We start from the raw sequence: 27850 nt of genomic DNA on the forward strand, positions 1-27850 counted from the left end.
CATACAACTCGAATGGTGTGAGCAGAAGTGTGGGCACAACAAAGGAGGCTGTTAGCCGCCAAGTTCCAACATATTGTATCGTACGCTGCCATCAGTAACATTTTCAGACCACATGGAGGAGGTTGGTTAATCCAGAAAGGAGTTGGCTAAATATCCTAACATACTTAAGTTATCAAACAACAGGTAGATCCGCTCTGACCTTCCCTCCCAGTCATTCTATTGTTCATTCACACCATTCACCTACTGTCTTCCATGGATCTGTCTACCTGGCATCGGAGCAGGAGGGAGATACTGACGGAGCAGAGGTAGGGAGAGGAAGTGATGAAGGCCATGTTTGGGGAAGAATGCCTAGCAACTGAGGGCAAAGAACCCTTTCTTAGCTTGGGAAGAGAGACCTAAATTGTCTTCCCTTTCCACTGTCCATTCTCTCCACCTGCAGGTCAGGCCCTGGTGCTAGATACAGGGATTCGTGGTATGTAAGACACAGCCTCTGCTCTTGAAGAGCCTTCAGCCTAGAGCCGGGGACAGTCTAATAAACCAACAATCAAAATTCTCTGAAATTAAGTTCTTTGGTTTAAGATGGATAGGTGCAACACCAAGCTATCTGAAACACCAAGCTGGGTCTTTAAAGATTAGTAGGAGGTTGCTAGAGAGACAAAGGGGGAGAAGAGAGAAGAAGGAAAGGCCTCCCATGCAGGAGACACATTACAAAGGAGTAGAGCTGAGAGGGGTTTGGTAGCCTCACATGCCTGAGTGAGAAAGATAAGCAAAGACTGGATCTTAAAGAACCAAACATACTACCCTAGGAAGCCCAGCCTTTATTCTAAGGTCACTGAGGAGTCAATGCAGGGCATTTAAGCAGAAGGGTAACATGGTCATATATTTGAGAAAGATCACCCTGATGGAGGACGTCTGGGGTGACGCAGAGTGAGGCGGATGGAGGGGAGCAGTCAGGATTGGAAGATGGAGTCCTCATCTGATCCTGACCTGCAGAAAGATTCCTAGCGGTCAAGTGTCACGGCTTCCACATAGAAACGTATCCGTCACAGCAGAGTGTTGCACACGTAGCCAGCTGGGCAAGCTGCCTGGGCGGATGGATGAGTTGGATGGACAGACGAATGGGTGGACTTATGAATCCACCACACTGCTGGTTTTATGCGCGTTGTAATTTCCCTTCTTCCCTCAGCCATCTATCTCTGCAAGAGGACAATGCAGAACAAAGCAAGGCTGGAATTGGCAGACTATGAAGCAGTAAGTATGACTCTTTCCTGGGATGGGTGTAGGAGAGCACAGATATATCTGCAGCTCTGTTTTAGCTCACATTTTTCCCTTTTTCACACCCCAATCCCTTTCAGACAGTGGAAAGGAAGTCTCTTCTATTAATATTTCCCCTCCTTTTTTCTCAACTCCTTTCACCATCACAAAAGAATTGCATCTTTATATAAAGGACTCTCAAAACTCAGCAATAAAAATACAACTCAAAAATGGGCAAAGGACTTGAGCATACACTTCACCAAAGAGGACATAAGGATGACAAATAAGCCCATGAAAAGATGTTCAACGTCATTAGCCAATAGGGAAATATAGATTCAATCCATGGCGACATATCACTACACACCTGTTAAAATGGCTAAAATAAAAGTGCTGATAATGCCACGTGCAGGTGAAGATGTGGTGAGCGCTCCCACATTGCCGGTGCGAATGCAAAGTGGTACAGCCACTCTGGAAAACGGTTTGGCAGTTTCTTATAAAGTTAAACATGTGCTTGCCATAGAACCAAGCAATCCCACTCGAGAAGTCAGAACTTATGTTCACACAAAAACCTGTACACTAGTGTGATAGCAGTTTTATTTGTGGTCACCAAAAGCTGAAAACAACCCAAATGCACTTTAACAGGTGAATGGTTAAAGAAACTCTGGTACATCCTTACAACGCAACATGACCCTGCAGTGAAAAGGAGCAAACTATTAATACATGTGACCATTTGGATGAGCATCAAAGACATGGTGAATGAAAGAAGCCAGTCTCACATGATTGCAAACTGTTGGATTCCATTTATGTGACATTCTTATAAATACAAAACTATCATGTCAGGAAACAAATCAATGGTTGCCAGGAGTTGTGAAAGGAGATAGGAGATGGCTATCAAGAGACAGCATAAGGGAGTTTGGGGTTGTGATGGAACTATTCTATATCCTGATTGTGTGATGGTTACTTGAACCTATACATGTGTTAAAATTCATAGAACTGTACACCAAAAGGGGAAAAAGGCAAATTTAGTATATGGTCATTTGTTTAATTCACTATGGGGTAATTTTTTAAGATTTAGTACATGATAATTTTTTAAATTGCATCTTTATACCCAATCCACTTGTGCTTGGCAGTAGATACAGAAACTGAAGACCAAATTCAACCCACAAGATGAAAGAGTTGTATATTATATGAGGTATATAGTTTCCCAGCTGGCCTCCTCCTCCACCTACTGATTTTGTTCAAGATTTGGAGGCCCCACCACCACACTCATATTTATTCCCATTTAACAGAGCCAAGGCACAGAGAACTGGAAGACTTACAGATCATTTTTTTAAATATTTCTACTTTTTGGTGGCAGAATCCTTCCTTCACACTAAAGTTTCTAGGTCACAGAGAATTGGGGAAATGGGCCAAATTTTCACAAACCCTTCAGAGAAGGCGCTGCTGACCGTGAACTGACGGAAAGGCCAGCAGCTAGGAGGAGGGACAACATTCCCAAGGGACCATGAAGTTTCCTTCTCTGGATAATCCCCCACTGACATCACCTTCACATCCACCCACCTTCCAAATGCCCCTCCTGCTTTTGCTGCCTCCGTCTTCTAAAACAAGCATGAGGTCCCACGCCACCAGACCTTGTCCCTCTTGGGTACCTGTGTCCAAGTTGACCAACCTATTGAGCCATCGCTCCCCTCTCCACCGCCCAAGGGGAATGTGCATGCCATCGGAGAGCAGGACGAGTGCCCACCACCCTCTGACCGCATTGGCATCACAGGACCTGTGCATGGGGGGAAACAGTGGAAAAGGATACAGAGCGGTTTACCTAGAGCCTCGGGTCCTGGCTAAAGTTTGCTTATCCGTGGGAGCCATTAACAAATACGAGTGTATTGAAACATGATCTTCTCAAGCAAACCCTGGCATGGCTGTTCTGTGGATCTGAGCGTCCTGGGCACCCAGTCCCTGCCCCCTTCCTGCGCCCACAGTCACCCCTTCAGAAGACTGCTATCTTACCCTTAGTGCACTCAATGCAAAGCACTTTAATTCCACATGGACTGCCTCTCTTCCCTAACGCAATGCATAGGAAAGACCCAGAATGCAGAAGCACGTGGCCCCTCCATCCTCTTTCTCTCTTCCCTGTATTTTCCATGTTTTAGAAAAGGTCCTAAATAGAAGCATCAGCTTCTGATATATTTTATTCAGTTTTCTCTTCTCTTGCCATATTATGTTCTGCTTTGGTATTTGTAAAGAATAGGACATTAAACTGTTCTTTCAGGTTGAAGTTCTGCCTAGAAGAGGTTAGAAACGAAAAAAGTGTTTTGTTTTCAAATATAGTAATTTTATTAGATTTTTTTCTGAATCGATATTCTCTTTGTAAAACAAAAATCCAAACAGCAAAGAAAGAGAAAATAACCTGCAATCCTTCTCCACTACACTTTTCTTGGTACATACATGTTTTTTCTTTACCAAAAAAACCCTCAAAACACACCATAAACATTAGTGTGTAAGCTGCTTCTTTCGCCGATCTTATGCTGTAAGTATGTTGGGAATATTTTCATGTCAGCAACAATAATCTACATTATCATGTTTAATGGCTGCCTAGTATTATATAGTATGACCATCACAATTTGTATAACTACTCCCCAAATGACTGACATTCAGGCATTACCAGCTTTGCTTCCTATAAACAGTGGAAGAATCAAAGGGACAGTTTTTCTGAGGTACCTGTACACCAAGCCTTGATAATAACTGTGTATTATCAAGTGTGTGTGTGTGTGTGTTGATTTTCAACGGGTGCTCCTTTTATATTAATAATCCACTAATGAGGGTCATCAATTAGTGTTGGCATGAGCTCTATGAAAATACATAGCGTAATGTGGGCTCCAGCCTTGCATTCCATCAGAATTAGGCGGATCATTAGGGGACCTGTCAAATGCCCCCTCCTCACTGTCCTATTGTATCACTAAGTCTACAGACTTAGAAGCCTTCTCCCCAGTTCCTCTAAAGGATGCCTTTTCCTTCTTTCTGTTTTGGGGTTTTCCTTTCATGAACATCACAAACATAGACACTGCCTCTTTTCCCACTATCGAATCTGGACTTTCAAAGACATTAATGCCAGGTCCTCTAGGTCCTTCTTTCCTGCCCCTGTGCCAGATCCCAACTGGAAGACAAGTCTTCAGAAATCCGTTCTTAGTTTTTCTCTTGAAGACATCCAGTAGGTTGCAGAGACCCCCTTGTCTCTTCCCCACATCTTGCAATCATAGCCACAAACCATTTTCCCAATCTTCAGTCACCTCTGTGACAAGTGCTGTGTTCTTGTAAAACACACAAAGAGAGAGAAATCAGGTGAAACACAGAGACTTCAGACTTAAAGGGCATGCAAATGGATATTAATAGTTCTGCTCTGTACAGCAGGGTCTGGTACAAAGTCAAACTGGGTTCATGTCCAGTGGGTTTTAAGTGGGATCCTGCTATTTTGTTGGGAGCAACCAAAAGAGATGGCTGCCTATACAATAAGCATAGGTGTTGGTGTGCAAACTTACAGTGATGAATGCCTTCTCATTCCTTTTCATTTCTCATTAGGAAAACTTAGCAAGACTCCAGAGGGCCTTTGCAAGGAAGTGGGAATTCATCTTTCTGCAAGCAGAAGCACAAGTAAAGTAGGTGAACTTAATAGAGACCTTTGCGAAGAGAAAAAATCTCTGGAATTTGGAGGTGGTGTGGGTGTGGGATTGCCAAAGTGGGGTTTCCTTCCACAGCCGACCAGCTGTGGTTAGTCACCATCATCTCTCATAAGAGCAGCTGAGTAGAAAGTACGATCAGGATAGATATTTCATCTTTGTAACCCATGTTACTCAAATAATTTCAAAAGTGTGTATTGCAGCAGGCAGTGGGGTTCCTCCCGAATGAAGAACTCCGGTTATAAGAAGATATACCTATTTTCCAAAGGGATTTCCAATTCTTCTTCTGTGCTAAGAGGGTGAAAAACATCAGACCGGCTTTACCTGCAGGTCTGGAGATTTTGCCTTCATAGGAAAACATGGTAGCGTTTTAGGGAAGCCAACAAATCACCCGCACCACACCCCCACCCCAGAGGGGTTCAGAACCAATCAAAAATAAAGGCACGGAAGTCAAACATTTGGAGTCCAAAATGCCAAATTATTACTGATAAAAGCTAGATTATAGCACATGACTGGATCCCTAACCACAGATCTTTACCCTGGAATGCAAGTTCCCCACCTGGGCAGAGCTGGATATCTGTAGGCCCCGCCCACCAGGGCAGAGTTGACCCGTTAACTTACTGCATGCAGAGCACAGACGTTCAGATCAGGTGTCTCCCAGATCCTTTTCATTCTGGGAAATGGACTTGCTCAGGTTGGGTTCCCTCTTGCCCTTTCCAGCAGTGGTCTCTGGTTTAGCCAGGAGTGTTTAAAAAAGAAAAAGAAAAATGGGACAGAGAAGGGGAGGGAAAGGGATGCTGAGCTGAGAGAAGGTGAGTACCTTTTCTCTGGGCACCACTGGGAGAAGGTGAGTACCTGTTCTCTGGGCACCACTTGCACCTGAGCAGACCCCCTGTGGGTCTTCAGGGGACCTCCTTTGCATATCTGGGCAGTGTTGCAGCCCATTGCCTAGGGCCCAGTCTCAGGCTATATGGGTGAGCATTGGTCACAGGTGTGATCATAGTTGAAAATGACCTAAGGTCATTGGGTCCAGTGGCCGGCATGATCCATGGTTCTCACCCTCCCTCTGCAGTTTCTGCCTTTCCCCCCGCCCCTGATTCCAACCACCTGCTGTCCACCCCATGTTCCCACCAGCCCCTGAGAGGGGTGGGTCCCAGGCACTGGGTGCTGAGCTGCAGCAGGAGGAGCCCGGACTTCTGAGGGAGGAGAAAGCCGGAGGGTGAGTGAGTGGGTGAGAAGGAGGCAAATTTGAGCCTGGGCACTCAGAAGCCCCTGGAAGCAAAGAGGAGTGCTAGTTTGTACTATTAGAATCACAGAGCATCGCATGTTATAAAAGGAGGGGAGATTGTTACTTTGTACATATGTGGTATTTCTTGATTAAATTTTTTTATTAACTCTGTGATTACATTATAATTGTGGGCCATTTAAGTACACAGTAATTATCACAAAAATCACAGGGTGATTATGGGTTTATTCCAGTCCAGTAAACTAAAGTGCTCCCAAGAGAGCCAAGAACCAGAAGTTCCACGGCAATTAATCTGAGTTACTTTTTACTTAGAGAGATAATATGAAGTAATACAGGCTTTTTTACTTCAAAGCCTCTTATCTATGCTCCTTATCAAAACGTAAAGAATCTGTCTTTGTCACCTGTAATTTTCCCTTTTCCAATTCGTGCCTCCCCTAGCTGAGGCCAGTGACACATGCCTTCTGAATCTTGTCGCATGCGAGAACTATTACTCTGCTTTTAGAAAGCCAGATGGTTTAAGTGACTCTTAAAACACATAACTGCAGCATTTTAAAGACGTTTCTACTGACTCTGAATCTAAACAAACTTTCAAATTTGGGGATGAAACACCGCAAGCCCATGGTTATATTCCTTTCTGTAACTTGAGTACAGTATCCACTTTGATGGGGGCATGTCAGCGGATAATTCAGTTCTTAATAACCCAACACTTAATGTGAATGGACGGTTGTTTACTTGTGCTGTCTGCAGGCCCACCATGTTCATTACACATCTACGGAAATTTGCAATCTAGCCTAATATAATTTTTTTCACCACATGTGGCCTTCTTGAGGTTTCCACGAGGGAACTGTCCACGCGTATTTTACAGCGCTGCACAGAGCAGGGACCACACACGTGCCAATCGCTGTGTGCGCTAAGCTCCTAGAAACAGGAGCAGAAAGCTGGGGCAAGGGTCAGGAGGAAAAACAATACGAAAGCCTCTGATTTCCTTCCTTTACTCTTTCAGGATTGATCGGAAAAAGGACAAGACAGAAAGAAAAATTTTGGATAGCCAAGAACGGGCCTTTTGGGATGTCCACAGGCCAGTGGTGAGAAAGCTCTGCTTGGTTCTCTAGGCTTTTTGTGTGTGTTTTATTTTTCCCACTTCCTTTGCTTGAAAGAAATGACTAGCTGTAGCCACCAGGTGTCTCATTCTTAAGAAAATTGCTAAGCTTTGTGGAATGGTTTTGCCATTCATTCATATAATCTCAGTAGATTTTCTGGAATGTACGTCAGTTCTACCTTTTATAAATTATCCATCCATGAAAATATGGAATTGGAAATGGGAGAGCTGTGGGAATTCCACCTGAGGACCTTTGGGCCCCAGAAGTTTACAGTCCCAAAACAAGCATTTCCCACATCTACTGTCATTCATCTCTAAATCTTAGAACGTTCTCTTTCAAACACAGCTGATTCTTGTTGTCCATGTTCCATAAAGTCACTGCAAACACTGAACCAGCAAATGCGGAACCACGGCATTGAACCATTCCATCAGCTGATCAATACCTAACCTTGTTTAATGTGTGTTTCTGTTTAAAGACACCTTAATATGTATTGTTGATTCATTACCATGGAACCCACAGCCAGTGGCACTAAAGTTCGTACTGGAATGAAGTTTATCTAACACGTGTTTTCTCGTAAGGCACCTCACGGCCTCCTTGCACTTAGGAACACTAGACAGCACTGCAGCACTGTGCTTGGGGACCATTTTAAACAGCAAAATCACCAACAAAAAGCCCAGAAATGTGCAAAACGTGACACTAAATAAACCTTGAAAAGGATACTTGTTTACAGTATGAAAGTTGAAATAAGAAGGCAGAGCGTCATCACCTTATTCGACCTCAGCTGGAAACATGCACATCAGGCAACTCAAAATTTTTGCAGCTCTGGGCATGTCCACGAATGACCATGAATGCACTACAGTATTGATTTGCTTATAAATAAATTTTAGCAAGTAGGCAAATGCACAAACACGAAATCTGCGAATAATGAGGTTGGACTGTACTTCTAATTTCATATTATTAAAAGAAATCTTGCATGTCCCTCACGAAATGGAACTAAAATGAATAAACTATTTCAGCCTTCCTAAAAACTGATTAAAAGCAAAACCAAAGAAATAATCCCCCATCCTGATTTTGAAGTGTTTTTAAGATGGTTAGAAATGTGAAATAACAAAGACTGTGACTGATGCGACCTTGCAACTTCGAATGATAGGTTTGTGCTTGTCAAGTGTACACGATACGCTCTACACATCTTCCTTAGATAGTATGAGGTAAGCTTTTGTATGTCATGAGGACTCTATACAGGAACACATATTGAAGATGAAACATCTTTGTAAAAAAAAATTGTAGATAACAAAATGGAGATAATCACACATTATCTGTAATGGGAAAGGTAAAGATTGGTTCTGATTGGTGTCACTTGGGCTAAATTGGAAGGGTGGTTTTCACTTAGTAATTTATGTGAGGATTTTCTTTTTCTCAGCCAGGCTGTGTGAATACCACAGAAATGGATATCAGAAAATGTCGACGTCTGAAGAACCCGCAAAAGGTTAAAAAGGTTTGCTCATTTAGCTGCATTAAAAATTCTTGATGTGAATGGCCCTTTCATTTCTGGTACTGTTCAAACAATGATTTGCTATTTGTTAATTCTACCCCATTTCATCCTTTGAAACCATTTCACTCATTTATTCTACAAATATTTGTGGAGTGGCTGATGTGTGCTTGGCACTCCTCTTTTTGCTGAAATACAGTCCTCACTAAGCCCACAGCCTGGCACTGATGAAACAAGCCAACAGGCAACAGTGCCAGGAGGGCTGCATTAGGGAAGTACAGGATGGTTCAAGAGCCCCAGGAGGGGGCGCCAACTGGGGCTTTCCAAGGCCTCAAGTGTACTGAGGTCTGACGGGTAAACAGCAGTGGGTCTGGAGAAGAGGCAGGGAGGAAAGGAAACTGAAGGAACAAAAAGTAGCAAATCTCACAAGCGAAGGTGAGTGTGGTACTTTGAAAGTCTTTTAGTTAGCTAGGTCATCCAAACTCAAATCACCATCTTGACCAACTGTGAATGAGCCAATGATGACTTGTGTTTCGCTGTCCTAAAGGAGCAACGATGGTGGCATATCCCAGGGTGCCACGCTCAGTCTGCCCCCAGTCAGTCCATCCCACCCTCTTACCAGCACCAAAGACCACGTTGTGGGACAACCTGTCTGTCCTCCATACTGTTAACTTCAAAAGGTTAGAGATGTGTGCCCAGATGACCAATCCTCTCATTTTCTCATATATATGACATGACATATATATCAACTTCGTGAATCTACTTACATATTTTTACATATTTTATTCTTCACTGAGATAATGTCGACCGTTATACTGTATTTTATAATGTTAATCTTAAAATATCCTCATTTAAACCTTAAGAGCCCCCTAATTATATTAGAATTTTATTCCAGAATTTCATGGAGCCCACATCCACCCTATCTGAGCCCTTCTTAATTTATAGATTTTAGCTATATATTGTATATCCTTTGGGGTTTTGTTTCTTTCCCAAAGCAAAGACTGTCTTTAATCTGTCTCTAACACAAGGAACAGCTTACAAAGTAGCCATAGCATGTGAGCATGTGGAGAAACTGAGGCCAGAAGACTATTTAGCTTAAAAGCAAGTAAATCTGAAACCCTACTATCTCGAGTTTTTACCAGATGGTCCTGCCATCTGCTGGCTAGAGAGGATCTGTGTGCATAATCTTCAGCAATTGTTCTTGAACTTGTCTTATGGTTCAGAATCACCTGGAGCATTTGGTAGAAGCGCTGATTCCCAAGCCCCACCCACAGAGATTCTGATTTGGTAGGTGGTCCCAGGTGGGGTTCAGCAATGTGCACCATTACCAAGCACCCCCAGATGATCTTTTCAGATGGCCTATGGACAATGTTGGGCGAATCACTGATATACAAGAAGTCCACTGCAGCTCAGTAAAAGGAAGGATTTCCTAACAGTGGTAACCCACAGATGGGACAGGCTGCCTCAAGAGACGGCGTTCACATCATTGGAGAAATTCAAGTAGAGACCAATCATTTATTGTTGGGATGTCATTGAGAGGGTTGGGAGCATCAAATAAGTAGTTGAACTAACTGACCACTAAGGCCTTTTCAACTCTGAGGGTGCGTGATTCTGTCTTCTGGCTTCTCTTCTAGTCAGTGTATGGCGTGACAGAAGAGTCCCAGTCGCAAAGCCCTGTGCACATACCCAGTCAGCCTATCAGAAAAACTACAAAAGAGGACATCCGGAAACAGGTGAATGAATTGACTCCTGTGCTCCCAGAAGGAGCCGTGGCCAGTTTGAAAACCCTTTGAATGTTTACCTCTGAAAGCTGAGTGAGCTTTGATCTCCTGGAAACCACAGTGGAACCCAGCTGTGGGTGACTTGAACCTTTGAGTGCTGTGTGTGAACAACCCGTGGAAGCTTGAGAGGGAAAATTCTCTACTGAGTTCCTCCAGCAGTTATAAGACAAGGATGTAGATTAGTTATCCCAACGCCATGGGGTGACTGCTATAGCCAGGTCTCCCACAGGAGCTGCAGCAGGGAGGGACTTATGTTACAGGGGCCTGAAAATTGTAATGTCCTTCTAGAGTAAGCCAGCTCAGGACCACTGACTTTATTGATACAAAAGGAAATTTTACGAATAAAGCAAGCCCCACCCCCAAAGCCATTTCAGCATTATTTGGCTCAATGTTATCTTCATAATGAGGAGTTAACTGGTCAACATAGGTCAGCAGACAATGGCTAATTACATTACTCCTTTCTGGGGTTCACTGGTAATGAAATAACTACTCCTTACATTTCCCTTTATTGGCTTCTGTGGGATGGAACCCAAAGGAGTAAATTGTTAGGTGCCTGCCCTTGACAAGTTTGTTATTGGGTAGAGAAGAGGAAACAGATGTATGTAAAATAGCTATTTGGTGATTCTAGTCAAGTACACCAAGCACATGGGTGTGATGAAAGTGTGAAAGGTGTACAGAGGAAGATCACCGAAGATTAGTCAGACCAGATATTTACGGTGTGGGTATTACCTGTCTGTTCTGTTGCTAAGCTTTGTAGAATATATACTGCCTTTAAGTTGGCAATCACTTTGGGGAATCAATACCTAAGCTATAATTCAGTACAGGACAATATGTGACGTAGGCTAAATTGTAGAGTGTGAAACTTAGTGATGGTGGGAATTTTCAAAAGGGTAAAATGGTTGCTGGAATGCAAAGCTGGAGGGTTGAAGTCTGTCCAGAGGAAGTGACTGGATCATGGTGGAAATACAGGATTTGGATTCTTGGGGTGAAAGGAAAAACAGAATTCTAGTTTGGTTTTAACACCTCTGTTCTGTCTTTCCCTAGATAACATTTTTAAATGCACAGATTGACAGACATTGTTTAAAAATGTCGAAAGTGGCTGAAAGGTATGTTTCCTCTTAGTAAAATCCCTTACTATTATCTTCTAATTTAACAAAGGAGAAATGTTATGGGGTTGTGGCTAATAAGTGTGTACCACGCCAAGAGGCAGACCGTAGGCATTCCTTAAAGTGATGAGTGAAAAACACCAGAGCCCATGTGAGGACAACTAAGATAGCAGACCTCTACTGAGTGATGTCAAGAAATGTTCTGTTGCTAACGCTTTTCCAGCGATGGCCATGGGACCTTGACAATCAAGGTCGAATGTCCTTAAAAGCTACATAATGCACTTTTGCCTTCAGCCTCTTGATTAATTCAAATGAAATTGCTCCCCGCTCTGCTATAAAATACCCAGATTCACTTTATAGGGAGAAGGAAATTGCATGCCCTTTGAGGTGCTAGCTGTGCAAACAGGAGGGGACTGGACCATCAGGAGGCGTTTCGCCTCCACACACCATCAACCACTGAACTGCATCGAATCAACTGTAAAGAAAATATTTGGCACCTCCAGCCTGGCTTCCGCAGGAGTATTTGTGCTCCAATCTGCACCGGTGGCTGGTTCCACTCTGTTAACTCGTGGGAGACTCAATTTTGTCAACTAAATGGTCGTCTGTTTTTGAATTCTGAGTGAAGAGGGGAGGCCACCTGGGGAATCTGTATGGAATAAATCTGATCAGGCAGCCCCAAACTGAACGTTTATTCATCCGTATACTACTGCTAAAGCTGTGACCAATATCTGAAGGTTCGCGGGCTTCAGTTGGGTCTTAGTATTTATTGGATATCAGAGTAAAGTGGATCTCTAAGTCCAGCTCACACAGAGGGCTGGCTGTGTGTTCAACCTGTAAGCCTTTCTCTGCTGGCCCCCTCTTTCTAGATAAATAACGAATTGAGGCTAAGAAAACCGCACTCCCAAAGCCTAACCTGAATTAAGGCTCTGCCTCCAGGTGGCCAAGGACACCCCTGAATCTGGGTTCATGTCTTGGATGGCATCTCGTATCTATTCCAGGGTCTCTCAGCAGTGTAACTACTGATATTCTAGATGGAATATTTCTTTGTTGCAGGAGGCTGTCCTGTGCATTATTGGCTATTTGGCAGCATTCCTGAGCTCGCTTTACCTATTAGATGCCGAAAGGCCCCCTCACAGTTGTGGCAATGTGATATTGCCAAATGTCCCCAGAGCAAATGGTACAAATCAACTCCATTGAGAATCACTGGTACTCCTCTTTTCCCTGATCTAAATGCTTCAGAAGGTCGCCATGGCTCAGCTTACACTCGACACCAATTGTTCTGGAGTCACAGTTTCATCTGACTCTGTAGGCTGAGGGGCTACCACACCCCACTCTCAGGACATGGGGCTTCTGGAGTACCAAGCTCTACCATTGCTTGTTTTTATGTTTTAAGTTTTTTATCTTTATTAAATTTATTGGCTAGTAAAATTACATAGGTTTCAAGTGTACGATTCTGTAATACATCATCTATATATAGCATTGTGTGTTCCCCACCCAGAGTCAGTTGTCGCAAATGGCAGTATTTCATCTTACGGCCGAGTAACATTCCATTGTATCTATGTACCACATCTTTGCTTTTTAAATCTCACTGTGGTTGTGTTTGTCCCAAAAGAGAGCCTGTGAGTGACATAGCTGGGATGACCTCGACAGCATTGGTGTCATGGCCTGTGAGGAACCACGAGCTTATTTCTCTGTGAAAAACGGACAAGAATGGCTGTCCTGGTACCCTGTAAGGGTCAGTGCTAGCAATGCCGGTCTTTGAAGGGCACTTCAGAGTCTGCAATCCCAGGAGAGTGTATGTGGGAGCACCTTTCCTTGGGGCTAGTTGCTCGGGCCCAGTGGTTTTGAGCGTGATGACCCAGGTGGGGGCGGGGGGAGAAGAATGGAGACCCCCAAACCCTGTCCTGGGGATTCGGATTCAGTGGTTCCAGGTAGATCTGAGGAACCTGCATTTTGAATAATGTGCAAGTGGACTGACCAGGTCTCTGAGGATTTGGTGAAGCCACCTGAGCACTCACATCAGAAGGGACACCCAGCTCCATCTTATCCTTTGGGTGTGAGGAAAAAGCCTGAACCAGTCAGCATGCGGGAGGCCCTCACAAGGCAGGTGTGCTGAGGCAGGAAGTGGGGGAGGGAGCCTGGCAGGGCCAATTGTTTGTTTGTTTTCGTGCTGTCAGGGCGGGGCACCACCTGGTGCCCTCTCATTATGCTTGGGAGGCCGCTTACACTGAAGACACTTCTCTAACCAGCCACTCCTCACTCCCCAGTTTGCAGCTTTCCTGAGTCTCCGCCCAGCAGAGACTGGATTTTATTCCCAACAGCAATAACTGGCAACTTTTCAATGTGACACAAGGATTTTTCATTAGAGCCACAAGGAAACTCCCAGATAAAGAAGGGGAGGGAAAGGAGCCGGGTGTTAGCAGGAGATAAAGCAGCCTAGAGCCCTGGTCTGTCAGCGGCTCTGTGGGGGTGGGGGGCAGGGAGGTGGCGCTGGCAGCTGGCCTTGGGTGCCACTGCTCTGCTCTCCGGAGGTGAAAGTGGAGCTGTTTCAGGTGGGAACACACAGCCCCATGCTGGATTTGGTTTCCCTGGGCCTGCTCCAGGTGAGCAGTGGTAATTAGCCAAAAGCCATCAGCAAAAGACTTCATCCCCTGGGGACAGGTCCACCCCGTTTTTCACTTAGTTCCCTGAGAACTGATGTTGGGGAGTGGTAGGAGGGCTGGTGATGTGAAGGTCCGCTTCTGAAAAGGTAAGAGTCAGGGTTGGATCAAAGGGTGCAGCCAGGTCCAGCTGGGAAGGGAATAAGGAAACAATTTAGGGAGTGGGTGTGGAGCCAGCCATCAGGGTTTGGTTCCTGCCTCTGCCATTTTTTGTGTGACCTTAAGCAGGTTGCTTCCTCCCTCTGTGCCTCTGTTTCGTGTCTTTAAAGGGGAGAGAACACTTAAGCATAAGACCTGATACAATAAACTGCATAGAAGAAAACATAGGTACTAAACTTATGGACCTTGGGTTCAAAGAGCATTTTATGAATTTGACTCCAAAGGCAATGGAAGTAAAAGCTAAAATAAACGAATGGGACTATATGAAACTTAAAAGCTTCTGCACAGCAAAAGAAACCATTGACAAAATAAAGAGATCACCAACTGAATGGGAGAAGATTTTTGCAAACAGTGCCTCCGATAAGGGGCTAATATCCGGAATATACAAGGAACTCATGCAACTCAACAACAAAAAAACAAACAACCCAATTGAAAACTGGGCAGAGGACCTGAAGAGACATTTCTCCAAAGAGGACATACAAATGGCAAATAGACAGATGAAAAAATGCTCAACATCACTAATCATCAGAGAAATGCAAATCAAAACCACAATGAGATATCACCTCACCACAGTCAGAATGGCTATCATCAACAAGACAAATAGTAACAAGTGTTGGAGAGGCTGTGGAGAAAAAGGAACCCTCATAAACTGTTGGTGGGAATGCAGACTGGTGCAGCCGCTATGGAAGGCAGTGTGGACGTTCCTCAAAAAATTACGAATAGAATTGCCATATGACCCAGCAATCCCTCTCCTGGGTATCTACCCACAAAATCTGAAAACATTTATACATAAAGACACGTGTGCTCCAATGTTCATTGCAGCTTTGTTTACCATGGCCAAGACATGGAAACAACTAAAATGTCCTTCGATAGAAGATAATGGATAAAGAAGTTGTGGTATATATACACAATGGAATACTATTCGGCGGTAAGAAAAGATGATATAGGAACATTTGTGACAACATGGATGGATCTTGAGAGTATGATGCTAAGCGAAATAAGTCAGACAGAAAAAGCAGAGAACCATATGATTTCACTGATATGTGGTATATAAACCAAAACCAACAAGAGAACAAGACAAACAAATGAGAAACAGAAACTCATAGACACAGACAATAGTTTAGTGGTTACCAGAGGGTAAGGGGGGTGGGGGGTGGGAGATGAGGGTAAGAGGGATCAAATATATGGTGATGGAAGGAGAACTGACTCTGGGTGGTGAGCACACAGTGGGATTTATAGATGATGTAATACAGAATTGTACACCTGAAATCTATGTAATTTTACTAACAATTGTCACCCCAATAAATTTTAAAATAAATAAATAAAGGGGAGAGAGCAATATTGCTTAACTTACAGGGTTAATGAGTTAATCCAGGCATGAGCTTGGTTCAGTCTTTGGCACTTACTACGTATGCAATGAATGTGAACAATTGTTACTTTCCAGTGTGGTGCTTACTGGTGCTTTGGAAAGGAGCAGAATTCAAGTGCATGAGATGGAAAGAACAGGGTGGATGGTGTTCTGAGGAACAAACAAAGGGCAGGTGAAGGAATGAAGGTGACAGTTTTGTGCTAATGCAGTTCTTCCCGCCCTCTTTCTTCTCAGTCCCCTGAACAGAGAGCCCTGCATGCTCCCTAAAGCTGACCCTGCTGTCCACAACATGTGTGTCCCCCTTGACTCCCTCTGTGGCACCAATGACGTGGTGCTTTAAGGGAGGGAGGCTGGCTCTTCTGCATAGATTTTTCTTGGGTCATCCCAGTTTCAACTGTTCTGTCCCACTGTTTCCACTGAGTGATTAAATGTTCCCAAAATGCCAATATCATGGCAACCAACATACATTTCCAAGGCTGCCTTTTACATCTGGAAACAGTACAAAAGCCCATCTGAGGTATTACCCAACTTTGCTTCAGAAAGTACAGTACCTGAACACACAAATGAATTATCCAGATAAATAACGCTTAACGCCTTAAGCTTTTTATTTTAACTATTTTCAATGAGACTCTGTCTTAAATATGGTTCACACACTTGCATTCTTAAAGAAAGGATACATACTTCAGTTAATTTTTTTTTATGATTCTAGGTCAGTATTTTTCTACTGTACTTTAAAACTCTGTCGGTTGTCAGGGTCTCATAAAGTGCCACAAACTGCCTCCCTTTCCCTAAATATCCCCAGACCATTATGTTCTTTGAGTCTCTGTTTCTGCTTTTTAGTTGTTGGTTTGTTTTCTTGTTCCTGTCAACATACTTGTCTCCAGTAGCCCTTCCTCCCCCCATCTTACCAGCCCCTATTTCCAATCTGTAGTAAGCTAGATGTATCAGTTAGCTATTGCTGAGTAACAAACTACCTCAATGTAGTGGCTTCAAACAATGGGCATTTACTACTACTCCCCTGTCTATGTGACAGTTGGCTCCATTTGGCTCCCCCTGGTGTCTGTGTGCAGCTGTGGGTTGGGTAGGCCTCTTGGTGATCTGAGCTGGGCTCTCTCACATGTTTGGCTTCAGCTGGTTTAGGATTGACCTCAGCTGGGACGACTGGGCTCTCCTCACGTGGTCTCTCATCCTCCCACAGGCTGACCTTGTTTACATAGGGCTGGCAGGATTCCAAGAGAGAACGCAAAAGCATGTCAAGCCTCTTGTGGCTTAGAAATGGCACTCAGTCACTTCTGCTGCATTTTATTGGCTAAAACAAGTCACAAGCCCAGACTAGATTCAAGGACTGGGGAAATAGACTTCATTTTTTACATTGCTCTATCGTACTAGGACATCAGATAGCCAAGCTCCTTAGCCTTGGTTCTAATGCAAGAGTCTTTTCTGAGAGGTGTCTCTTCCGAGTAACAGACAAGGAGCCTTGAGGCATAGAGTTTATTTTCATTGTAGACTCTGCTCAGAGACCCTTTTGGTCACTTATCTCGCCTATGTTCTTTCAATAGTTAAAGTTGTCAAATAAAAGAGGTCTTACTCTTCTTTGCAAGAGTCCTCAAGGAGTCCCTTTTTTATTCACCGAAGCCTTACAGCACTTGACAAACCAAATATGCGAATGCAAAAATTTATATTTTAGTTCCAAACGGTCTGGAAAGGCTCTGTGTTTTGCTAGGTGTCCCCAGAGATTTCTCCCCACTCATAGTGGTACTGAGCAAGTCTGCAGGAATCGTACCACACTGCCACACACAAAGAGATGGAGTGGGGTCGTTGTACATCTGCTCCTGTGCTTGGCTCATGCTTACCCTATACCCTATCACAGCTGACTGCTGAATTGATATTTTATCATCATCGTGCTCATCTCAATATCGCTGCTGCTGCCTGAAATTGGACGCTGGCTCCTCCTCGGCCTCCTGACCCTCCATGATCATCAAATGTAATTAATAAAATGAGATAAGACAGCAAGGGACTGCATACCCTAAGGGTCTATTAAAAACCTGCTAGGGTGGTAGAAATCCATGAACTTAAAGTCTAATGATAGTTTCAGGGGAGGAAAAAACAGGAGCCAAAGAGGTTATTGCAACTTTGCTTTTATGTGATTCCAGATACCATGGGGTCCTTGCTTCTCCTTTCTCCCGGCCCATCTTAGGTGACAGAAAAGAAAAGATCAGAGGTAGCATAGTCAGGGACTGTATCCAGACCAAGGTCTAGAAAGGCTGTGATACCTGGCCTGGCATATACTCTTCTTTCTGCAGGGCTAAATTCACCTTCACATCCCTTCTGTCATCCCGAGTTCCTCTACTGATTACATTTTCTGTAGGTGACCTGCAATTAAGGAGTTCTTTCTTAATATTCTCTCTCCTCCCTCACCTCCTCCAACGTGAAAAACAAATTAGATTAATTAATGAATGAGTTAATGGGAACTAAACTTTCTTCTTCCCTCTGTGCAGTGCTGTTCTGCTATTCATTTCCCTTTCTACTCAGATCCTCTTCCTATGCGGTTTCCTCTGATGCATCATTACTTAGAAACTGCACATGCCAAAGGGTGTGCAAGTATACTCTCCTGTTCACCCCTTTCCACATGCAGTTTCCAAGTTTCTTCCCATTTAGAAGTCCTGATTTCCTAATGAGTGTTTTAGCACATTTTTGTTGTATTTTTAAAGTAGAAATCATGGTCCCTATCCCATAATGCTTTACATGCCATACCTTGTTTTCCCTTGACTAATCACTCACTGCAAGCCATCCCTCACTGTTCGTTTTCTCTGGAGTCTAAGAGTATCTCCCCACCTCCTCCCTCACCTGCTGTGGAGATCAAATTCCATGTATATACTTCACTCTTGGGATTCTGTGTAGGGAAAAACCCAGTCTTCCTCCTCCAGTGTTTGTTCCTCTACTATCACACTACTGCCACACTCAACATTTCTGACACAGATATGTGAGTTTTCCCCACACCAAGCAGTTCTCTCACACCAGGTGGGTGTCCCACAATTTAACTCAGTTCTGACACTCTCTACCTGGAGATCGTGTCAGATCCCACAGGTTAAGGGCTCAGTCCCACAGCACTGCCCCCACCCTCCTTCAGGTACCAATCGCCAGTAGTAGGTCCCCAGGTTACCGCAACTTCTGTCTAGTTTGGCTACAAATTGGAGGTTCCCATAACCCCCTCCTTGGGTTTGATTAATTTGCTAGAACGACTCACAGAACTTAGGGAAACACTTATGTTTCCCAGTTTATTAAAGGATATGATAAAGGATATAGATGAACAGTCAGATGAAGAGATACATAGGGCAAGGTTTGGGAAGGACTCAAGCGCAGGAGCTTTTGTCCCCATGAAGTTGGGGTGCATTACCCTCCCCATACATGGATGTGTTCACCAAACTCCAAGCTCTCCAAGCTCCATATTATTTGGATTTTACGGAAGCTTCTGATCATAGGCATGGTCAGTCTATAGCTCTATTTCTAGCTATAGAAATAGCTAGAATGGGGGGTGGGGCGGGAAATTCCAAGCTTCTTATCATGGCTTGGTCTTTCTAGTGACCTGCCCCCATCCAGGAAGCCACCAAAGGTCACCTCATTTGAACAAAATACACTCCTATCATTCAGAAATTCCAAGGGTTTCAGGAGCCCTGTGTCAGGGACCTGGGTCAAAGACCAAACATTTATAATTTCTATTACCGCACAGGTTTCTTCCTAGGCACCCCTCAACCCATGATGGATAGCATCTCTTCTTCCTCTGACTCACCTGTTAAACTTTTTTGTCATATTCTTTACAATTTGTAACAAAATTATGAGTCTTTTTTGTTTGTTTATTGTTAAAGGAGAGAGGATGAAATCTAAAAATGTTTTCTCAGAATTTTTCAAGTGATTAGACTAAAAGTTTTGTAAATTCCCTTTTATTACTTTCTTCCTCTCCAAATTTATCGAAGGTAGAACTTAATTAGCAGTCTAAGCTAAAAAGTTTCTCTATTAATAGCCCCCATTATATATCTAATATATATATAATAACCCCCTTATAATATGCATGGGTATAGAATAACCCATGGCTGGTTAATGTAGTTAGAAGCCATGACTTCTGTTAGCTCAGTTCTAGCATTTTCCTGTGATCCAGAGAGCTATTCACTGTTTCATGACACCAGTAGGTGCTGAATAATGTCAGCTGAATGACTGACTGACCACAGGCTGTACCCCTGACCCCCATGTGGCAAATTTTTACCACTTACTACAAGGAAATAGGCAGCAGTATGTGCATAAATCAGCCAGATCCACACATCCACCCAACAGCTATTTCAAAACGCCAAGTGATGGTGGGTAGCACACCTGCTAACAGTTGTTGTCAGCATCTTCTAATGATGTGAGAATTTATCATTTGAAAATAACAAAACTGTATACTACTAACAGAAGGAGATAGGGCTAAGGGAGCAAAGATGGTAAAATTGTTTGATGAGAAATATTGTTCCTCATGGACTTCCTCTGGATTTCCAATGTTTATTTTTTCCCATCTCCTGTATTGGTCTGCTAGGGCTGCCATAACAAAATCCCACAGACTGGATGGCTTAAACAAACAGACGCTTATTATCTCACAGCTTCAGAGGCTGGAAGTCTATGATCAAGGTGCCGGGAGGGCTGGTTTCTGGTGAGGACTCTCTTCCTGACTTGCCGACAGCTGCCTTCTCCCTCCCATGGACTTTGCTCTGTGTTCTCATTGGATAGAGAGCTCTGGCGTCTCTTCCTCTTCTTATATGGACAGTCCTATCAGATTAGGTTCCCACCATTATGACCTCATCTAACCTTAATTACCTCCTTAAAGACCCTGTCTCCAAAAACAGTCACATTGGAGGTTATGGCTTTAACATGTGATATATGGGGGGGGGGGGGGGGCACAATTCAGTCTGTAGCACCTCCCAAATCTACTTTAGTGGAAAGAGCTTTGTAGAACACTTGGCACACAATAGTACAAGTAGCAAAGCTGGACAGATAATTGGGTGCCAGGCGTTCTACAAAGCTCTTTCCATGCCTTTCTTTTGTGTTTTTCCTGTCCTATCTTAAGTCTTTCTATAGTTATTAATATTGACTTTGGACTCAAGTAGTGCTTTGTATTAACTATTGCTACTTCCCTGTTGCCTGCCTGGCCTTTTCATTATCTTTGTGTGTTCCAAGCAGCCTGTTGATCTTGTTGTCTGTGCACTGCAAGGAAGTGTGGTCTGGGAGGAGGAAACCTCTCTGGCCAATGCTCCGGAGGGCTGCCTCGATGAACTGGCCTTCACATTCCCATCACCCTCATCCCTGTTTCAACTGTATTAATATGGTTCCAAGCAATAGAACCTGAGCTTGAACCTGGTTCAGCTAAAAGAAACACATACTGGTTCACAAAATACAAGGAGGGGCTGCAGAGTTGAATTCTGGGAAGTACAGAGATGCCACTCAGCTCAAGAATAGGTGGATTCAGCTTCTGACTTAGTAGATCTGGGACAGGGCCTATGATTCTGCATTTCTTACAAGCTCCCAGGTGACACCTGTGCTGCTGGTTTGTGGACCATACCTTGGGTAACAATGAAATGAAACTGCTGGCTAATTTCTTCACATTTTCAGCAGCAAGTTAATTAACCATGCTCGCCCTTGACAATTCAGTAGTAGGAATTGTGGCTCTGAATTTGCCATTGCAGAGGAAACATGACGTGCAAGCTGGCAATGCTTAGGGGAAAGTTTTATTTTTTTCCCTGTCAGTGGATCAACAACCATAAAAATATCCATAAGTTTTGGCCCCATAATTCTACTTATGGATGTTAATTCTAAATAAACAACCCAAAAGATGGAAAATCCAATGTAAACAATGGTGTTCTGTAGTACTATGTATAACTACAGAATTAAAACTTTGTGTCTAATATAGAGGAAATGGTTACATAAATTATAATAAATTCACTCCAGACAGTATTGTGGACATGTATTTATCTTTTCTCCCTCCCCAAAAGCAACATATCAGTGAAGGAATAAAAATGGTATGAACTCACAAAGTCAACAAATTACTGAATTAATGGTTTCAACAAATTTGTCAAAGAGAAAGTCTGAGGAATTGGGGGAGGGGCATGACCACAGGCCTCTGTCTCTATAATGTTTTAATTTTTTAATTGGGTGATAAGTTCAAAAGTACTAGTCTTACCTTTTTATACCTTTTATATTTTTATACCTTTCTGTATGCCTGAAATATTTCAAAATTCAATAAAAAAGAAAATGGATGGGAACAGAGCAAAGACCATTATAACCTAGATGTTAGAGGTGTAAGTATTACAACAAAGTGAGCCAGTTTGCCCAACCAAATCTGCCCTTGGCTCTTTAAGGCACCAGGGGTGATGGAAGGCAAGATGAGGCAGCAGACAACCCTCTTGGGATGGGTGAAGTCTGTCTGTGGAGACACCGTGTCCCACCAGGAGACCATCCTACCACTGGGGGAAGGCAGTTTATTCTCCAGAGAAACTGAACTACATCAGCTCAGAACTCAGGCACAATACATCATAGAGGGCCAGCTGAAAACAAGAGAATTAATCATAGGTCTATATACTGAGCTGTGGGACCCTCGACCCCTGTCCTGCTCACAGCCTTCCAGGAACCAAATGTATATGCCTATAGGCAAGAGACTGGCAAACTACAACCACTGGGCCACATCTACTCCACTCCCTATTTTTGCAAGTTAAGTTTTATTGGAACACAGTCACAGGCATTCAATCAAGAATTGTCTACGACTGCTTTTGTGCTGCAACAAAAGAGCTGAGTAGTTGCAACAAACATCATCTGGCCAGCAAAGCCTAAAATATTTACTATGTGAGTCTTGCAGAAAAAGTTTGCCTACTCCTGCTCTAGATAAAACTAGATGTCCCCAGAGGAAAGATTCCAGCTCCCTTATTTGGAGCTCTAGTGAAAAGACTGGCAAACTGCCCTGCACTGCAACGATGGAGCCCATCACTTGGCAGGTCCTGTCCACACGCACATACACTGAGCCTCCAAGCAGGTTTTAGTACCTCAGCACAAATGGATGTCCAGAGATTTTTCCAGACACTCAAAGGAAACCCCAGTGTGAAGGGGTGTGATCAAAACAAACAGAGAAAGGGACTTGGAAGAACCAAAAACTATTCAAGAAACAGAATAAACTAAAAATAAAAATATAGTATTAACATCCTCAGAGAGATGAGAAGATATTTCATCCGTAAAACAAGAACTAGATATTATGAAAAACACGAGTGAACTCTGGAAACAAGAAAATGATAGCCCAAATTAAAAAATAAAGAGAAAGGTTGGAAGCACTATCAAAAAGACCAAAAGAAGGAACATAGGAGGGAAAATTTAGGAAAATTAGATTATCAATCAAATCAGGATGTCTAACATTGAACAAAAAAAGAATTATAGAAAGGAAAAATGAAGGGTCTGACATTAAGAAAGGAATAATAGAATATTTCTGAGCAATACTTTTTTATCCAGCTGGGCACATCGTACCCAGCACAGTGAATAAAAACAACCAACAAAGATCATGGTGAAATTTCAGAACACTGTAGTGATAAAGAGAAGTTTCTGAGTCTAGAGAGAAAAGAGACTGTTTAGAATCAAATGGATCCAGACTTCTCAGTAGTAACACTGGATGCCAAAAAAAAAAAAGAAAGTCAAAGCAATGCCTTCAAAATTCTGAAATAAAATTATTTTTAACCTAGGGTTCCATGTCCAGCACTATTAGTCAAATATAAAGATAAACTAAAAAATCTTTTAGACCTACAAGGACTCAAAATATTTAGATTTTATTCACCCTTTCTTAGGAAACTACTAAAGAATGGGCTTCAGCACAACCAGAGAATAAGACCAATAGATAGACATGGAATCCAGGACACAAGAGCTTCAACACCAAGGTGAAGGAAGTCCCAGGATGATGATTTTGCATCAAGCCTATAAAACAAACAGTCCAGATTGGAGTGAGAGGACTCAAAACTTTGGGAAGAGGGCCCCCAGGAAATGGGAACAGAACTGACCGATTATCTGATATGTTTAAGATACAGAAAAATTATTGCTAGCTATTGTACAGATTTATTAGAACACTTGAAAAAAGTAATATGTTCCTTAGGTTAGCAGCAAACAATTTTTATCTAGTTTGGTAATTATGGACACTGATTACTGATTTAACAAAAATTATTATGTAAATCTATTTGGAGGATCATTAGAGTAAATGGTAAGGGGAGTTGGGGACTGGTAAAATTGAGAATCAAGAACAGCTATAAAATCATATATTTTAGAAATATACAAGTAAATGCTAAAAGAAACAGAAGGGTAGAAAATAGATGCCTCTGTGAGAAGGGATAGGAGGGAAAAAAACATTGTTATTGTGTTATTGCTTTTTTCGTACGTAAGAGCAATTAGTACTATTTTATTGTTTTAACTACATGCATTTTGATAAAAATAAATAATTTTTTGCTTAAAAAGATTATGTAGCTATTTAAATTATAACTAGAAAAACTAAGTTGCTTTTGGGAAAATGATTATAATATATTAACTCCTGCCATCTCCCAGGATTTAAGTCTTTGCAATAAGAAAGGCCTCGAGTTGGGAATGTTGGGTTGGCAGCCTGGAGGAATGTAGCATCCTCTGTGTGTCCCAAATGCCTTGAGATCTGTAGTCTATGTCAGAGGGTGATACAAAAGCAGGTTTGGACTAGTGTATCAGTAAGGCTACCATAACCAGGGAGTGATGCACCACGGTGCAGGGAAAGAGTTAAGTGGGAAAAAGATATAAAGTGCATCTGTATACTATGACTGCAGTGATGCAAAATGATACGTTCACAATAAGAAAGGAACAAGCGCTAATGAAAACAGTTCGATGTGTCGGAACTGAGAGTGGTGGTAATTTTTTCCCTTTAATTTAGAATTGTATTAAGACTGTGTTTGCTTCGGCAGCATATATACTAAAATTGGAATTATATTAAGACTGATATCATGTTTGTGTAAATAGAAGAAAAGTTTTTATAGGACATCAGTGGCATTCTTTGCTCTGCTTCCCTCCTGCAGCTTAATTGCTTACACGGAACAGTACGTGGAATATGATCCTTTGATAACGCCAGCTGAGCCATCCAATCCCTGGATCAGTGACGATATCGCCTTATGGGACATAGAGATGAGGTAAAAAAAAAAAAAAAAAAAAAAAGTTTTAATGATTGGAACTGGGGGAGATGTGGAAAAAATTCATGAGATTGTGAGATTACATTATCCCCTATCTTAATTTGGCTTTATCACTAGAAGAGAAACTCCTCAAATAACCTCCCCACTGAGTTCTGCTTACTCATGGTTCCTATCTCCTTATAGCTGTGATTTGGACATGGATCCTTTGTGGCTTCCCTCTGGCCTCTCTCTGACCCTTCGAATGTCATGATAGCAGGGACAGTCCCTCACATTTCCTAGTTCTAATTGCTGGAGGGAAAGAATCTGTTGGCCAATTGGTTTGTTTGTTTGTTTTTAATGTATCAGCCAACAGCAACAATAATAGCTAGCACTTACTTGGGACTGGCCACATATTAAATGTCTTACACGGAATCCCCACACCAGGTAAACATTATTATTCTCACCGTTGAACAGATGAGGAAACTAAGGCACAGAAGAGTTAATAAACTTGCTCAAGGTCACACAGCAAGTAGCTGCCAGAGTTGGGATTGGGACTCAGGCAGAGGACTCCAGAGCCGTAGTTTTCATCACTCTGCTCTCCTGTAACTAGCAGCGGCGGTTCCATCCAGTATCTCCTCACCTGTGAGGGACCCTAGTGTGTTTACCTAATACCTGAGGAACCAAAGCCCAGAGGGACTTGGACCATGTTCCCAATTACAGAAGGAAACGCAGGGACAAATCTGGTCTGCTACGCCTGTGCACCTTCTGTCCCTCTGCCAGACGACTTTTTATTCCATTTCTCATTTCTTTATATCGCTCTCGTTTGCTTTCACTCTTGCTCTTTTTCTGGCTTCTTTTCTTGAAATGGAAAAACTTTATAGTAAAAAGTCCAAACTAGTCAGACATGCATAATGAAGAAAATTCTCCCCTCCTCCAACCTACTCTCGTTGTCCAGAAAGAACCTTTGTTTACAAGCTAATGCCATGGTTCCCAAACTGCACCAGGGCGGACTGGGCCACTGCAGGGACCTCACAGGGTTACCACGGGACATGCTAATCCTTTGAGGGAAACACAGTGACGTGTGACATATGTCAGATACATATGTCAGCATAAACTAGCTACTAGGTAAGGTAGGTTACCGTTTTCAACATTTTAGATCACATTCCACTCCCTCCAGTGATGTCATGTCTTTGCACATCTGTGGTTTCGGGGCAGTTGCTGTGACAAAAAACAAGTACTGGGCAAAAATCAACAAAGAATAGGAAACGAGGGTGACGATTCTAAAGTTTGAAAAGATGTGTGGTGCTCCACAGCGCACATGTGCTTATTTAAGAATGAAGAAAGTATATGTATTGTTCTTTCAATGTATATGTATTTCCAGTAGTTACTAAGCTGTTGGAACATAAATACATATTAAGTTCTATGGACCTGACTTTTTATAAATAAACCTGCCCTAATCTGATCCAAGAACTTAATCTTTCTTTAACTCGGGATGTTTTCTTTCCATATATATATTTTTTTAATTACTGCTATTCTGTTTTCCATTTTCCATTCTCTCCACTCTTTTCAGGAAGTCCTTTTGTAGGGATCCTGGGCCTCTCGGATGGAGCAGCCATAACTCTTATCTTTTCCCTATTAGCTTTTTATTCTATATTCAAGGATACGGTTCCTTGAATTACTCTTCAGTCACCAGTTTGGTTTTCAGTGGTGTCCATTCTGAGATTTTATACTTTAACGAGTTTTTCTTTTCGTCATAAGTGTTGGGAGGGGTCGTTGACAATCATGCTTTTCATTTCTAGGAATTTTTACTGTTACTTGGACTCCTTTTTCTTAGCAGTCTGCTCTGTTCCACTGGTGTTTATCCTCTTGAATCCCTCTGAAGGTGGGATACAGATGGTTTTTTTTCCATATTTCTCTTCTATTTCTGCCACTTCGTCTGTTTCACTGGGGTCATTGATCAGAGAACTATTGTTTCTAGTCATTGTTTCATTACTCCAATCACTGTTTGGAGCAGATCAGTCGTTTCATATACCCAGCACTTTGGAGAAGCTGATGTTTTTCATAAATGAAGGTCTTAGCTTTCAACGCTGGCTATGTATTAGAATCACCTGGAGCATTTATGAAAAATACGAATGCCCAGGCCCCTCCCCAGGCTAATTAAATAAGAATTTCTGGCAGTGGGGTATTGTTTTTTTGTTAGTTTTTTTGAATCTCCCCAGATGTGCAGCCCTGGTCCAGATGGACTATATCAGTAGCTGGTGAGGGCTCCCTCAGCAATTGTGTGAGTCACTGGTTCTCGAAACACAGGGCGCATCAGAATCATCTAGGATGCTCATTAAAAATACAGATGCCCTGGGGTGGTTCTGGCTATCTGTCTTTTCAGCAAGCATTCTAGGCAATTCTGAGGCATGGCACAGTTTGAGAATTCCTGGTGTGGTTCACAGAGTTCCCCCCGTAGGCTCTCCTCTGAGAAGTTAATGTGGCTGTAGGGCTTCTTTGAGTGTACAAGTATTACCGTGTTTCCCCGAAAATAAGACCTAGCTGGACAATCAACTCTAATGCGTCTTTTGGAGCAAAAATTAACATAAGACCCCCGTCTTATTATTGAGCTGATTGTCTGGCTAGGTCTTATTTTCGGGGAAACACGGTTATGAGAGGGCACAGGTAAATCAGCAAGGCTCCCCTCTGGGTCCTGGGTATGTGGCCCAATAACAGACTGAAAGACTGGGTCCTCTCTAAGTGGGACTGGTGGCTACAGGGTCCATGGGTGGTAGAGTCCCCGCCTTCTCCCTTAATGACTTCTCTGCAGCCGGGTGCTCTCCTTTCAGGCCATGAT

The 27850-nt window shown here is 42.8% G+C and overlaps 1 protein-coding gene across 8 annotated transcripts in view; it reads left to right on the plus strand.

Annotated features, from left to right (window-relative positions):
• Positions 1 to 27850, plus strand: part of RGS6 (regulator of G protein signaling 6) — a 466453-nt gene that overhangs the window by 380275 nt on the left and 58328 nt on the right. For 7 of the 8 annotated variants that reach the window (XM_019733353.3, XM_019733355.3, XM_019733349.3 and 4 more), the window contains exons 7-13: positions 1187 to 1251; positions 4831 to 4907; positions 7178 to 7259; positions 8695 to 8769; positions 10398 to 10496; positions 11589 to 11650; positions 24925 to 25035. In XM_019733353.3, coding sequence (XP_019588912.1) covers positions 1187 to 1251; positions 4831 to 4907; positions 7178 to 7259; positions 8695 to 8769; positions 10398 to 10496; positions 11589 to 11650; positions 24925 to 25035 — 571 coding nt within the window. The remainder of the gene's footprint in view (positions 1 to 1186; positions 1252 to 4830; positions 4908 to 7177; positions 7260 to 8694; positions 8770 to 10397; positions 10497 to 11588; positions 11651 to 24924; positions 25036 to 27850) is intronic. The other variant, XM_074327257.2, reaches the window with a different exon arrangement.

Source organism: Rhinolophus sinicus, chromosome 3 (genome assembly GCF_057876585.1).
Source record: "Rhinolophus sinicus isolate RSI-liver-muscle chromosome 3, RSI-T2T, whole genome shotgun sequence".
Lineage (NCBI taxonomy): Eukaryota > Metazoa > Chordata > Mammalia > Chiroptera > Rhinolophidae > Rhinolophus > Rhinolophus sinicus.